Here is a 15,415-nt window from a genome sequence, read left to right on the forward strand (position 1 = left end):
AGTGAGGCCCACCTCACAGCAACCTTGGGAAATAAATAAGATAGTTCTGTGTGTTTTTTTACCTCTTGGTGTTGGAGATTTGAAACTGACTTGAGGGAAGAAGGACAGTGCCATTAATTGAAATAGGGAGGCTGTAAGTGGGAAGGAAGGAACACTGATTTTGAAGTGAAAATGATGCAAAGCTGTGAGAGAAGGGAAAGACAGTCACATCACTTCAGTAGGTTGAGGAAGGGTGGGGTTGGAGGTCAGATATGGGACAGGTGTGGGGTCTAAAGTGGAGCAGGTTGGGTTCAAGCACCCACAGAAATGCAGACAACAGTACAGTGAGTCCACGCTATCCACCAGCTTTGACAGTTACAAGTCCGTCAGCAGTCTTGCAATTCTTTCCTTCCACCCATTTTTCCTCCTGAGCAAACTCCAAACATTGTAGCATCTCCTCCATAGTTCCTTCAGTATATATCTAAAAGACAAGGCCTCTGCCCTGGCTGGTTTGGTTCAGTGGATGGTTCGATTCCGGTCAAAGGCACATGCCTGGGTTGCGGGCTCAATCCCCAGTAGGGGGCGTGCAGGAGGCAGCCAATCGATGATTCTCTCTCATCATTGATGTTTCTATATCTGTCTCCCTCTCCCTTCCTCTCTGAAATCAATAAAAATATATTTTTAAAAATAAAATATTAAAAGACAAGTCCTCTTAGAAGAAGAAAAAAGTTTGTATTTTGGAGCTTTGAGATTTGAGATTCTTTGAGGGAAGGAGTAGTTAGAATTAGAGGGGTTGAAAAGCAAAATCTTGGGAAATGGGTAATGTTAGCATTTTTACTTTTTTGTATTTAGAAATGGCAACATGCGCTGGCTGGTTAGTTGAGCATCTTCCCATGCACCAAAAAGTCACCGGTTCAATTCCCAGTCAGAGCATATGCCCAGGTTGCAGGTTCAATCCCTAGTCAGAGCACATATGGGAGACAACCAATGGAAGTTTCCCCCTCTGTCTCTGAAATCAGTAAAAGCATATTTTTAAAACAGAAATACCAACAAATACATCCTGCCCACAAAATGTCTTTTAATTCAGCAGCAAAAATCCCTCTAATGTTCAGCTTTTCTTTCATGTCTTCCTTTTTCTTTTTCTCTTTGTCTCCAGGTTCACCTTCTGTGCCTGTTAGCAAACGGCTTCTATAGAAATGGCATCTGCAACCAGCTCGATCTTCAGGCTATTAGCCTCTCCATCATCCCAGTTCGCTTTACCAAAGTGCCTCCCCAAGACGTGGACATCTCCTACCTGTCAAACCTGGTGAAATGGTATGGCCCTCTGGCCTGTGCTGCACAGTCTTAGTGTAGGATCTGTGTGTCTCTCAGGTTGGGTACAGGTCACTTAACACAGATAGCCCCTGAGGTGATCCTGTAAGCCAGGCAGTGGGCACAGCATTGAAGACAGAGAATTGTCAGTCATGATCTCTGTCCTGGAAGAGCTCCCAGGTTAGTCTGGGTGATAAATATACCCCCAGGTAATCAGTGTGACCATTGCTCGGGAAGCAGTGTGCTGGGCACTGCGGGCACACAGAGCCAGGGCACTTACCTCAGCTGGGGGGTCTGGGAAGGCTCCAGAGGGAGGTAAAGTCTGAATTGAGTCTTTAATGATGAGTAGGAGTTACCCAAACAGGGTGGGGAAAATAGAACAAAAGCAGGCAGGGCTCACAATTTCCTTCGCAGACTGCCCCTTCTGATTTTCTTGTCTATTAAGAACAGAGTTCCTCTTTGCTCCTACTTCTCACACAAGGGAATGCCCGGCTTCTCTCCAGGTTCATTGGAACATTTACAGTTAACTCTGACCTTTCAATCAGCGAGCACGACAGCCTACAAACTACGTTGGAAAGGAGATTTGCGATTTACTCTGCCCGAGATGATGAAGAATTGGTCCATGTGAGTGATTCTTCCTGGCAGCACTGTTTTCATTACTGTTAGCAAATGATGATGGCAGTCATGTGCCAGATATAAAGTAAATACTAGGTACTGCAGCTCAGAGAGGCTAAGTAACTTTCTTGGGTCACTCATTGACCAGCATTGGAATCAGGGTTGGGACCAGTGTGTGAGTTAAGGCCCACACTCTATCACTTGGTGTCCTCGTGTGTGAATTTTTGGTCGGGTGCCCTAGAATTGTTTGCTTTAACTATTTAGAAATTGTGTTCAGAAGTTGCAAGGAAATGTTTCAGATTGGCTGCTGAAATTCTTTTTTTTTTTTATTGCTTAAAGTATTAGAAAGGGTATATGATGCAATTCTTGAACACAGTTGTGGTGGAATGACTGTTCAATGTGAATTTTGCCTATCCCTAAATTTCTCTGTTGAAAAACCATCCGATGGGCAATTTACTCGATGTTGTGTCTCTATATTCCACAAATGAGTGAGATCATGTGGTATTTATCTTTCTCTGACTGGCTTATTTCACTTAGCATAATGCTCTTCAGTTCCATCCATGCTGTTGCAAATGGTAAGAGTTCCTTCTTTTTTATAGCAGCATAGTATTCCACTGAAATTCTTAAGAAAGTGTTTCCATACCTTCCAGTTTGGGTGATGGCATTGCCAGGCAGCCATGCAGTGAGGAGAGTTTTATCTACCAAAAGAAGTCCTGGTGAAGCGGTCTTATGTGTAGACAGGCTTTACAACATGCTTGAAAATACCCTTAGGTAAGGCTCTGTCTGAATAAAACAAAAACAGGGGTAGGTATTTGGTTTAATCCCTGGAAGATTCCTGTGGATACATCCACTTGTGCCTGAGCCTCAAATTCCCTGTATGTTTAGGGAAATCGACCAGACTTTTTGAATCTTACAGGCTAAGTGACTGTCATCTTTACCTCTCTTCTGACTTGGCTTAATAAAGTCTAAGATACCTGACATGGCCAGTAATTATGCTGTAATACCACCATCCAGAGGAAAACATTAATATTTTAGTATTGTCCTCCCAAACTTTGTTCCTGTGTATTTGTATACATATACTAGTATACTGGTTTTGTTTATGAGGGTGTTTTTAAAGCAAAAAAATATAGTGGGTTTTTTTTAAAGATGAACAGTTCAGTGATGTTTAGTGTATTTAGAATTATGACAACCACCTCTGTTTCCAAAACATTTTTGTTACCCCAAAAGGAAATCCTGTACCCATTAAACAGTTACTCCTTCTTCTACCTCCTCCCACCTCCTCATACACCTGGCAACCACCAATGTGCATTCTGTCTAATGATTTACATATTCTGGATATTTCATATAAAAGTTAAGCTGGAAAAAAACACCACGCATAAACAGCCATAACCCAATATATAGGTCCTTTTCCAAATATGCGTATATGTTTATAATTGTGTATAATTTATTCTGAGAGAAATTAGCATTATATATTTAAACACAAACTTCTCTTTTTCTTTACTATATGGTGAACATTTTTCTGTTTTTCTACAAAGATAGATCTCTGCTACATCGTTTTTAATAGTGTCGAGGGTTCCAGGCTCTTAGTGTTTGACAGCTTGGTTATTTCTAACTTTTCCCTATTACAAATGAACACCACCACAACAACATTTAATTAATTAAACCCTTAATCCTTTTATGAGGATAAATGTGTTATCCTTTTTCATTACAGATATTTTTACTGATGCTCCGGGCCCTGCAGCTCCCAACCCGACTGGTATTGTCTCTACAGCCAGTTCCTCTGAAGTTATCAGTAGCCAAGGTGAGGTTCTTAGGGCTTCCAGAGAAAAGGGTAGTGGTCAGGGAGAAGTGAGAAATTATCATACTTTTTAAAAATTGATCATTAGACTGTTTTTAAGGGTCAGATTACAGGGTCTCTCTCTTATCATTAGCAAAAAAGAACATTTCTATTTTGTTTAAGGGAAAGAAGCCTAAAAAGAGTTCCACAGAGAGTCCTGAGGGCTCCTCAGAAACTTCCAGCCAAGTCTCAGAAAATCAAACCAAACCAAAGACCAGCAGAGGAACCAGAAAAGAGGGCACTTCTTCTAAAGGCACCAACGGTCCAAGTGCCAAAGGGAAGAGGAGTAAGGCAGCTGCCGTGGGGAAGAAGCGGAGGGAACCCTCCTCCAGTGAGGAAGAAGAGGGCGAGGCGGGAGAGCAGGAAGAGACCCAGAGACAGCTGCGTGGCCGGGAGCGACGGGTGGCCTCCAGGGTGTCTTATAAAGAGGAGAGTGGGAGTGATGAGACCAACAGTGGCTCTGACTTCGAGCTCTCCAGTGGGGAAGCCCATCATCCGTCTGATGAGGATTCTGAGCCTGGTCCTTCGAGACAGAGGAGGGCCCCGGCCCCTCAGAGGACAAAGGCAGAGTCCAAAAGTGACTCCAGGACCCGACGTGGAAGCCACCCTAAGCATCCCGACTCTCCAGCAGCATCCACAAGCTCTTCAAGCAGTAAAAATATGAGAGGCAAGAAAATGTCCAGTGATGGTGAGAGGACAGAAAAAGGGAAAACAGCTGGTGTGGACCAGTGGCTAGAGGTGTTCTGTGAGCGGGAGGAAAAATGGGTGTGTGTGGACTGTGTGCATGGTGTGGTGGGCCAGGCCGTGACATGTTACAGATACGCCACCAAGCCCATGGCCTACGTTGTGGGCTTTGACAATGATGGTTGGGTCCGGGATGTCACCCAGAGGTATGACCCAGCCTGGATGACAGCGACCCGCAAGTGCCGGGTTGATGCCAAGTGGTGGGCTGAAACCCTGAGACCCTACCAGAGCCCATTGGTGGAAAGGGAAAAGAAAGAAGACTTGGAGGTAAGGCCTCGGCTGCCACCGGCTCAAAGACCCAGTCGAGTTATTAAAATTATCCCCATATTTGAGCAGTTTTGTATGCCCAGCCCTGTGTTGGGTATTTTTAGTGTATCTCATTAGTTATCACAACTCTATAAAGCTGGGACTATTATTGCCTTTTTTTTTTTTTACCAGTTAAGAACTCAAGATTAAAGCAGTTGACTGACTGACTTGGTATTTGAACCCAGGTCTCTCTGGCTTTGAAGCCTGTATACTTGTAGTTATTGCCCAGTTATAAATTTGCAGCTTTAAAATAATGTATGCAAGGCATACTGAGGGAAAGAAGAAAAAACTCATTAATATGATTACCGCCCTCCTTTTCAGGTCGTACCCACTCACAGAACACATACACAACCCTCCATGGATGTAGAACACTCATATCCTGGGAAGGAAGGGACTCAGGATGAGGAATACCTTCAGTCTGTTGAGAAGGCACACTGGGCAGCTGACTTCTAGACTGAAAGGACCTGGTGTGTCGCTTGGTTTAAGGAGGAGGCCTGAGCTGCTATGCACAGCAGTGATGGCATTGGGTGGAGCTCAGCATTTCCACATGGGAACATGCCCAGATTTGCTGGCAAATTGTTCCCAGTTCCTCAGATGGGCAAAGCATGGGCTTATTTAGCATTCTCTGTATCATACAGTTCATCCTGCATTGAGTTTCCTCTGGGGGTGTTCTGGTTCATTTTACTGAAAAATGTCAGAGTAGATGGGAATTGTGCAGATGGCATTGTGACTAATCTAATAAAGTCTGTACTAGAAGCTAACCATGTTTAGGGTCTATCCTACTCCTGGCTACTCCAATATTGCCCGTCCTCACTAATATATTTGGGGGTTTTCAAGAACTGCTAAGGACGGCCTATGAGACCTTGGTGAATCAGATGTGAATTACAGCAGTGGAATTGTCCACTGAAAAATCAAATTCCTGCCCTAGCCAGTTTGGCTCAGTGGATAGAGCGTCAGCCTGTGGACTGAAGGGTCCCAAGTTCGATTCGGTCAAGGGCACATGCCTGAGTTGCAGGCTCAATCCCCATTGGGGGCGGGGGGCGTGCAGGAAGTAGCCAATCAATGATTCTCTGTCATCATTGATGTTTCTGTCTCTCTCTCCCTCTTCCTTCCTCTCTGAATCAATAAAAATATTTTTTTTTAAAAGAAAAATCAGATTCCTTATAGAAGTGCTAAAAGAACATGTATTAATTACAGTAGACTAAAAAAAGTCACAAGGTGTGAACAACTCGTTTTGATTTCCTGTGAGCAGTCAAGGAAACCCACGTTGCAGAATAGTGATGCCACTTTGAGATAAGACCTCTTTCCTGAAGAAAACTGTTTTTGTTCCCTTGGAACTTCTTAGTAGAGTGGACGCTCATCTGCTAGGCTGGCTGAGGAATAGGTTAGATGACTTTTCAAAGTTGCTATAAGTCACAGAATTACTTGATTCTTCATAGCTTTTGATTTATCTGAAACCTACTTAACAGCTACAAAAGCAATGTTACAATCATTGGTGCTCATGAAGCCTCTGCTTCACTGTGAACAAGCTGGTCTGAGGATTGCCCATAGCAAACCTACTTCCTCTTCTAAACCACATGCTCAACATTATCTCTCTGGCCTTTGCAGTTTCAGGCAAAGCACCTGGACCAGCCTTTGCCCACTGTCATTGGCACATACAAGAACCACCCTCTTTATGCCCTGAAGAGGCATCTCCTGAAATACGAGGCCATCTATCCCGAGACAGCTGCCATCATTGGCTATTGTCGTGGAGAAGCTATCTACTCCAGGTGCGTCTGGTGGCCTGGTGGGCTTCCTGATGGCCTGGGCTTATCAGCCTTCTGGGGCAGGGGCTGATAGTTTCATTTACCTCATTTGTCAGGTAGGAGGAGCTTTATAGTGTGTGCATGTGCTGTTGTGTGTGGGGATGGGTAGAAGAGATTAAAGATTAGAAATTAAAACAACATGGAATAAAAGATAAACAGGAGAGGAAAAGTTACAGGGGGGAAATAAAAACAGGACAAGTAAGGTTTATATAGGGCAATATAAACACACCCCTCAAATATAAATTAAAAATATACAAAAGGAAATAAAGGATTTGGTAAGAAAGTTAAAGTATCACATAGTTTAATGTGCACAGAGCTTCTGTTTGGGAAGATGAAAGTTCTGAAGATGGATAGTGGTGACGGTTGCACAACAGTCCAGATGTACTTAATGCTACTGAACCATACACTTTAAAAATGGCGAAAATAGTAAATTTTTATGTTATGTATATTTTGCCATAGTAGAAATACCGAAGAAGAAGTAAAGGGAGAAAGAGTAGGAAATGAATGTGATATATATACAAAATTAAAACAAAAATATTTAATAATATAAATGTAAGGTTAAGAGAAAATGAAAGTAGAAGCAGAGCTTTTAAGAAATAACAGTAGAAAGAACACAAAAGAAATATTTTTTTAAAATATTAAAATACAAGACCAAAAAATAGATGTCCTTAAGAAATGTGAAAAAGAGAGAGAAAAGAAGGAAATACAGGGAAACTCTATGAGTAGATGGTTTGAGTCCTCTGACGGGACCACTTCCTGCATGTCAGCCGTTCAGGGAATCACCTGGACCCTCAGTTCAGGGTCTGTGTTGGAAAGTAGAATTGCAAGGCTAGGGGTTAACTGTTAGCTCTGGAAGGAGAGTGAAGCCAGAGGATCTCTCCCCATAATCACAGGCCGCCAGGAATTATTTGACCGTTCCATGTGCATGAGTCTTAATTCCTTGGTAATTTATTAACACAATTATAATTTCCATGTAGTCTTTTGGGTTCACCACCCCTTCCCTGGACACTTGTCCCTCTGGTATTGGCAGCAGACCAGACCCTGGGCAGGCATGTGCTCAGTGGTAAGGAAATGTGCCTTCAGTGCTGTGACTTTTGCCTCTCCCCCTACGGGCTGCAAAGGGACTCTCATAGTGGGAGGAGAGGTGAGGGTACCGCACGAAGCCTAAGACAAGTGTAATTCTATTTAGGTTAGGGTTTGTAAGTGAACTCACACACCCACTAAGATAAGAAGTCCAAGTTTACTGTTTTCCTGAGGCAAGTCCCCCGGCTTTGTCAGGAGCAGAGCCTGAGAAGAGTATCACAGGCTGTGCTCTTCCTCCTGGGAGGTCATATGAGCACCTGGGTCCTCAGGGTTCCACTCCATACTGAGCTCCATCAAGGTGTGAACTGAGTTTCTCCTTTGTCTCCCTCTGTTGGCTCCAGCAGGGATTGCGTGCAAACCCTGCACTCCAGGGACACGTGGCTGAAACAAGGAAGAGTGGTGAGGCTTGGAGAAGTGCCCTACAAGGTAACCGGAGCTGGGTGGGCGCCCCCCAGACGAGGGCATCGGGAGGCTCAGCACCAAGACTGAGTGGAACAGCTGAGGGCAGAGGAGTGAAGACTGAGGGCCGTTGAGTATATGCCCAGGATAGAAACCCAGGTCTGCTTTCCTAGCTTGAGAAGGAGAAAAGCATTTAAATGATGTCTAACTAATGAGGAATTTGTAAGAGCTGGATCTTCCAGAGCATGCAAGAAATCTATGCCAAAAAGCAGCCCTCAGACTCCTGGTGTGTGTGTGCTCAAAGGCCGTGTAGATTAGAACTGTTACTGAGTTGCTTTAAGAGGCCAAAGCCCTGCTTTATGTAGATGCATTCACCAGTCATCAGCGTCCTTCCGCTTGGCAACTTACCATGTATTTTGTATGTATATGTTCTCTACTGAGTCTCCACAACCATGGGAGTTGGCATTATGGTGCCCATTTTACATATGAGAAAATGGAAACAGGAGAAATTACTTGTCCAAGGCCTTACAGTTAGGAAAATGTGTGCCCAGACAACAATCCCAGGCCCTGCCTCCACTCCGGTGTCATTTCTCTCCCTCTGTGCTGCTCAGTCAGGCCAGCTGCCCACGAGAAAAGGGATTCAGTACAGTACCACTCAGGCTTGTCACAGGACACATAGCCGGTCACAGAGACACATTTGTTCTTTTTTTGTTAGATCCCAAAGGAGCCCTTTGGGTTGTGAGATTAGGGAGCTTGGCAGGGAGTGGAGACACCTCAGTTTGGTGGGAAGGGGCTGCAGGCTTTGGGAGCGGGTCACTGCCTAAAGCAGACTTGAGTACATTATGCTGCCTGCGTGGACCGCTCAGGTTTCCATGTCCAATAACCAGTCTCTTCATTCCAAAATGGCACTGTCTGATTGAAATATAAGGGGAGCCACAAATTTAAAATTTTTAGTTGCCATACTTAAATATTTTAATATTTATAATAACAAAAGTGTAATATGCGAGTTAGACCAGATAGCTGAAGGACCTTCCAGACATCATTCCAGACATCCTTCCGGATGAAGCCACAGTGGTGGGGGCCAAGACAGAGGTGATTAGGGGTGATCCAGGTAGGCAGGTGAGCAGTTAGAGATGATCAGTCAGGCTGGCGAGTGGTTAGGGACGATCAGGCAGGCAGGGGAGCAGTTAGGGGCAATCAGGCAGGCAGGCTGAGGCAATTAGGGGCGATCAGGCAAGCTGGTGAGTGGTTAGGGGTGATCAGGCAGGCAGGTGAGTGGTTAATGGCGATCAGGCAGGCAGGCAATCGGGCGATTAGACAGGCAGGCAGAGGGGTTGGGGCGATCAGGCAGGCAGGCAATCAGTTAGGGGCCATCAGGCAGTCAGGTGATCAGTTAGGGACGATCAAGCAGGCAGGCAGAGGGATTAGGGGCGATTAGACATGCAGGCAGAGTGGTTAGGAGCGATCAGGCAGGCAGAGGGGCTAGGGGTGATCAGATAGGCAGGCAGAGTGGTTAGGGGCGATCAGGCAGGCAGGCCAGGGGTTAGGGGTGGTCAGGCAGGCAGGAAGGCCAGTGGTGAGGAGCCAGTCGTCCTGGATAGTGAGAGGCTGCAGGCCAGGCTGAAGGACCACCCCCTTCCATACACGAATTTCATGCACCGGGCCTCTATAATTTAAATATTTTCAAATATATTTGAAATCTTGTCATTTCAACATGTAATGTTTTGGAATGTTAACGAGATATTTTACATTTTTTTCTTAGTAAGGCTTTGAAATCTAATATTTTACTTTTAATACATCTCAATTGTGACTATTACATTTCAAATGTTCGTGGCTATTATAAAGCACAGTTCTAGCATAATCCCAAATCTCAAGTCCTCCTTGTGTTCTGAAACCTACTGTCCAGCTCCCTATCTTCTCTTGCTTGGATCACAGCCACCTTAAGCTCTTCAGTTCACTGTCAATTTCACCACCATGGGATCTTTCTGAAACATAGAGTTGCATGTGACACCTCCTGGGTAGCCCACCCTCACCCTCCTCAGAGTCATGTCTTCCATGTAGCACAAAACCTGTGCTACTCTAATACTCGCCTCGTCTCCAGCCACATTTCCTCCTGCATGCCAGACGACTTCAGCAGTCCCAGATACTCTTGGTTCCAAATGCCTTTCTCAGTCCTTTTCACTTGACCAGTCCCTTTTGCCCTTTCAGACTCAGTGAGATGGGGCCTGTTCTGAACAACTTGTCTTTCCCTCTCCCTCCTCAGGGCTGGGCAAGGGGCCCTGCCTGTGGGCCCCATCCTGCCTTATATTCTTCAAACTGAATTGTCTTCTCTCTCCCCACAGGAGCCTGTGCTCCTTAAGAACAGACTGCCCTTTCTCTGCCCCTAACGACTGGTGTCACGGTGTCTGTAATAGATGCTCATTGGATCTTTACTTAATTAACAGCATGGGATGAACGGCTCCCTGAGAAAGGGACTGTCGACCCCACCCGGTGACGGAGGTGGTGTGCCCAGTTACCCTGGCAGAAATGGCCACTGGAACAGCTGTCTGCAGTCCACAGCTCGCAGATCACATCCAGCCTAGGTCCTGTCTCAGAATGGCTTTTACTTGTTTTATGGATTGTAAAAAGAGAGGCTAAAGAATGTGCAACAGAGGCTGACAGGAAAGGTTTGCCAACCCCTACACTAGAAGCAGCCCAGGCCCAATAGCCAATCCTTAGCCCACGCCTGTGCGGCTCCTCCTTGTAGAAGTTACACATCTTTTCCTCCTTGCCAGTTCTCGGCTCCTTTTACCCCTTCACTTCCCAATGAAAATTTTGGTATTGACCATTAGACATCAGTAATGTAGTGTGCTCGGGGTCCCAAACTATCAGTGCCTTCCAGGGCACAAGGCACAGTTAGTTTTCTAGGGTTAAATCCTGGCCCTGTCACTCACCCGGCCATGGGATCTTAAGTGCCATCATTTTTGAGTTCCAGTTTCCATTTCAGTGATGAAAGTATTGAACAAAGTATAGTAATCCTCCCCTTATCTGTGGTCTTGTCTGCTGTTTGTTACCCGCAATCAGTCATAGTCTGAAAATATTAAATACACACAGAGCACTGAGAACAGTGCCTGATACAGTGAGCACTCTGTAGATGTTAGCTGGTGGTACTCGTGCTAATAGTACTAAAGGGGATAAAAAGCACACCCATCCCAGGTTTGTTTGTTGTTTGTTTTGTAACAGGTGCAAAGCACTGAACACAGAGCCTGCTATACAGTAAGCACTCAGGAAGTAGTAGCCTTTGTTGTAAACTGGCTGTTCCCTCTGGTGTAGATGGTGAAAGGCTATTCCAACCGGGCCCGGAGAGCCCGCCTTGCTGAGCCCCAGCTGCAGGACCAAAATGACCTGGGCCTATTTGGCAAGTGGCAGACAGAGGAGTACCAGCCACCTGTGGCTGTGGACGGCAAGGTAAGGGCAGCGCTCAGTGGGTCAGGACTAGGCCGCTCCATGCTGCAGCTGGCCAGACCTGGCATGCCAACCTCTGCAGGTCCCCCGGAATGAATTTGGGAACGTGTACCTCTTCCTGCCCAGCATGATGCCTGTTGGCTGTGTTCAACTGAATCTGCCCAACCTGAACCGCGTGGCTCGTAAGCTGGGCATCGACTGTGTCCCGGCCGTCACCGGCTTTGATTTCCATAAAGGATACTCCCATCCCATGTGCGTGAGGCGCCTTCCATAGAAACTGGAAGGAGGGGGAAGGTCACGGTGAAGTGGGTGGGAAATTGGTGTGGGATTGGGGGAGGGAGAGGCCCAGTGGCTCTGATTTTCCAGGGTTTACTCTGAATTTGCAAATTCAGCCTTAACACTTTACCTTTTACTTTGACACTTTGACTCTTACTCTGACTTCCACAGAGGCAGTGAAACCAGCCCCTAATAATGTTAGATTAAAACACTTTTTCTGAGGGTAGTCACAGGTAACCTAATGGGGTCAGCGTCCTTTCTGGTTGGTGACCTCTGTCCTGCATGCAGTGGGGGTGGGCAGGGGCTCTCATCCCAGCTCTTAGGCAGGGCCCGGAAGAAGCAGTGCCAGGTCCACAGGCTTTCCTTCTGCATGAGTGGCATCTGTTAGCAGCTATGGCCAGGACTGTGGGCCAGCTGACTCAGGAAACCCTTCAGAGCTAGGAGCGGCCTGCTGTCCTCCACAGCGGGAGGGGGAAAGGCGAGAGCAGGAATCAGGCTCGAGAAAGTCCACCCCTGTTGCATCCCCACAGAACTGACGGGTACATAGTCTGCGAGGAATACAAAGATGTGCTCCTGGCCGCCTGGGAAAATGAGCAGGCACTCATTGAAAAGAAGGAGAAGGAGGTGAGCAGTCTGGCAAGGGCTGGCCTGGGTGGGGCTTGGAGTGGGAAAGCAAGCACACTGGACGGGCAGTGCCTCACCTGCAGCAATTATAAAGGAGAGTCTCTGCACTCCGAAGCTCTTTCTGGCTCCAACTCCGTGAGGGCCCCCTAGGGAGCCAGCACTGGAAAAAACAATCCTTCCTACACCTCAAAATCCACTATCTGCCCGGATCCCAGCGCCAGGGACAACTTCCCTGCTGCCGACACCTGCCTCTGTTGAAAGGAATTGTCTATGGGCCAGGTGTGGAGAACCTCCTCCCCTAAACATTTTGGAGTCGGAAATCATTTAAAAAAGGGCTTTTGTTTTTTATGCCTATCATGCCTTTTATAAATCATTCCAATTTTAAAACTGATACTTGATATAAACTTTTTTTAACCTAAAGTGTGTGCGTGTGTGTGTGTGTGTGTGTGTGTGTGTGTGTGTGTTCACAGGTTCGATCTTATTTTTCCTGAAAATAGCAGTACTCAACATTTTTTGCTTACCTGTGTCATTTTTTTCCTGCAGAAAAGGGAGAAGCGGGCGCTGGAGAACTGGAAGCTGCTGGCTAAGGGACTGCTCATCAGGGAGAGGTTGCAGCTTCGCTATGGGGCCAAGGTCAGTGGGGGGCCTGTGGAGAGGACAGGCCTGGGTGGGAAGGGCTCAGAAATCACTGGCCCACACTCTGCCTGGACGTCACACATAGGTCAGCTTTATGTTGTGATGCCACAGACGGTCCCCTTACCTTGTTGGGGAGGTGTCCTTGGAGTCAGCCCCAGCTGCCTCTCGTGGCCCCCAGCCCTGCCCAACATGCCCTTTTCTGCTCCTCTCTGCACAAGTGAGGAGGTGCGTGCTCTGGTGCTAAGCCCTTTCAAAAAGAGACGAGGTCTGTACTTCTGTGTGTGACCCACCATCCAGCCTGGCGGTGCTCTCAGTGCCTCGATCATCCCTCGGGACAGGAATACTCTCACAGCACCTGCCATGTGGCAGGCCAGCCTGTGGACACAGGTGCGGACTTGACATGCAGGCCCCAGACACAGTCACGTGATGTGATCAGTACTGGGTCAGAGACAGCAGAAAAATGCTCTGGGAGCAGCTGTGACCACACATCTCCTACCCCACATGCTGCCTATTTCCCTTTAAAAAATACTCTCGTCCTGCTCCTCCCTCAAATCCCGTCAGTGACCCCTTCACCAAGCTTCATGCCTAACTGGTTCCTTCCCAACACTGTGCTCTCAACCTCTGCATCCAGCCCCCCACCCCAGCCGGCCCAGGCTCAAGGAGTACTCCTCAGAGCACTGGGCACTTTTGTTCAGAAGTGAAGTAGTATATGCAAAGCCCCAGTCAGTAGCGATCTCCTAGATTTGATTGTACTCTCCCTGAGGGTAGTTTCCTGCCCAGACATCTTGGTGTTCCCTCAGCTTGTAAATTACCGGTACCTGCTTGGATGAGTCCCCAGTCTGAGGAAGACACAGAAAGACAGGCCTTAGTTCTCCCCCAGCCCCAAGCAGTACCCTTGTCCTCCAAGCCACACAGTTCAGGCAGCCTGTTGCTAGGAGCTTGACTGCCTCGTGAGGGTGTTTCCTCCTGTCTATCTGCTCACTGACCCGTGGCCTCTGTTTCCCTGCACTGCCCCCACCTCTCCAGAGTGGAGCAGAAACTCCCCACCCAGCAGGAGGTGGGCTCTCTTCTGATGAAGAGGAAGGAACCAGCTCGCAAGCAGAAGCGGCCAAGATCCTGGCTGCTTCCTGGCCCCAGAACCGAGAAGCTAAAGAAGAGCAGAAGCCAAGGTGCCCTAAGAAAACCAAAAGGGAAAAGGCGGAGGCTTCCCACCTGTTCCCATTTGAGAGGTTATGATGTGAGTGGCCATGGTGTCCACGGAGAAGGCAAACAAGCAGCGTGGATTGCAGACAAGGATGCGGGGACAGCAGGGTCAAGTTGAGGTGGTGCTGCAGGTCTAGTGTGGCCCAGTCCTTGTCAGAGCCACTCAACATAGGGCCTTCAAAGTCTCTTGCTCCCACACCCTATGTCTTGAGCTGTGGAACCCTTTCCTGGAGACCCTCCTGCACTTAGACCTGCTGCTTCCCCTTTTGAAACATGAGTTTGTTTTTTATAGAAACGCCTGGGAAATTTTCAGATAATTGTACATTAGTAATGCACCAGTCCCTTCCAGATTCTTCATCTGTCAGACACTGGTGCTCTCGCCTCTCTTGCAGACTTCAGACCCTCTCTCTGCAGGCCACTCATTTTCCCTCAATCAGGTTTACTAATACTGCCTAATGCTGCCTCTTTAATATGGGGAGCACAGGTCAACTCGGATTCTGGTATTTTGGGGATCCACTTTTCAAAGTTACATTTCATGATGGCAGAAGACTAGAGTCATTACTGGATAAATTTTATAAAGCTCTATGGCACTGTAGGTATTTAGAATAACATTTTGAGAAAAAAATAAAGCATTTATCTAAAAAGACTCAGCTCTACATTTTCTTTCAGATTTTGCATCAGCTAAGAAAACATGCTGACCGTGATTTGTACACGTCAAGACTAAATTAAAGTTCTGTTTTCCTGTAGGCTGGGGGCTTACAAGCACACATGGATTTTTCTTTTCTATGTTTAAGCAAGGAGGTATTATTTAATCTTTGACAGGAGCCAATAAAAATTTGAATCAGTTTTATCCAAGGGAAACAAACAAAACACTTGAGGTATGACTCATGCATAAAAGCCTGGCAGGAAGACTTGCTGAGAAACAAACGGTTGCCATGGAAACTGCAGAGCCTCACTCTTCCTGCACCAGAGCCCTTCCTCTTCTAGAGGTAAGCGACTTGCTTTCTGGGAATTAAGTCGAGCATCATCGTGTCTCCCCACACCAACCTGTTTTTCAGGCAGAGGTCAGCTCTTAGGAGGCACTATGGAAATCAAAACTTTTCAGTTTTTAGAAATACAAGAATAAGTTTTGGAAAGTTATCACTCACCTGCT

At 46.6% G+C, this 15,415-nt stretch overlaps 1 protein-coding gene across 1 annotated transcript in view; it reads left to right on the top strand.

The window, feature by feature from the left end:
- Positions 1-14,908, top strand: part of XPC (xeroderma pigmentosum, complementation group C) — a 28,077-nt gene extending 13,169 nt beyond the window's left edge. The window contains exons 6-16 of the mRNA XM_006758326.2: positions 1,136-1,293; positions 1,794-1,914; positions 3,617-3,706; positions 3,866-4,753; positions 6,401-6,561; positions 8,025-8,106; positions 11,392-11,526; positions 11,606-11,775; positions 12,330-12,423; positions 12,967-13,056; positions 14,086-14,908. Of these exons, the coding sequence (XP_006758389.1) occupies positions 1,136-1,293; positions 1,794-1,914; positions 3,617-3,706; positions 3,866-4,753; positions 6,401-6,561; positions 8,025-8,106; positions 11,392-11,526; positions 11,606-11,775; positions 12,330-12,423; positions 12,967-13,056; positions 14,086-14,295 (2,199 nt within the window). The 3' untranslated portion in view covers positions 14,296-14,908. The remainder of the gene's footprint in view (positions 1-1,135; positions 1,294-1,793; positions 1,915-3,616; positions 3,707-3,865; positions 4,754-6,400; positions 6,562-8,024; positions 8,107-11,391; positions 11,527-11,605; positions 11,776-12,329; positions 12,424-12,966; positions 13,057-14,085) is intronic.
- Positions 14,909-15,415: the final 507 nt, after the last annotated feature.

Source organism: Myotis davidii, unplaced genomic scaffold (genome assembly GCF_000327345.1).
Source record: "Myotis davidii unplaced genomic scaffold, ASM32734v1 scaffold73, whole genome shotgun sequence".
NCBI lineage: Eukaryota > Metazoa > Chordata > Mammalia > Chiroptera > Vespertilionidae > Myotis > Myotis davidii.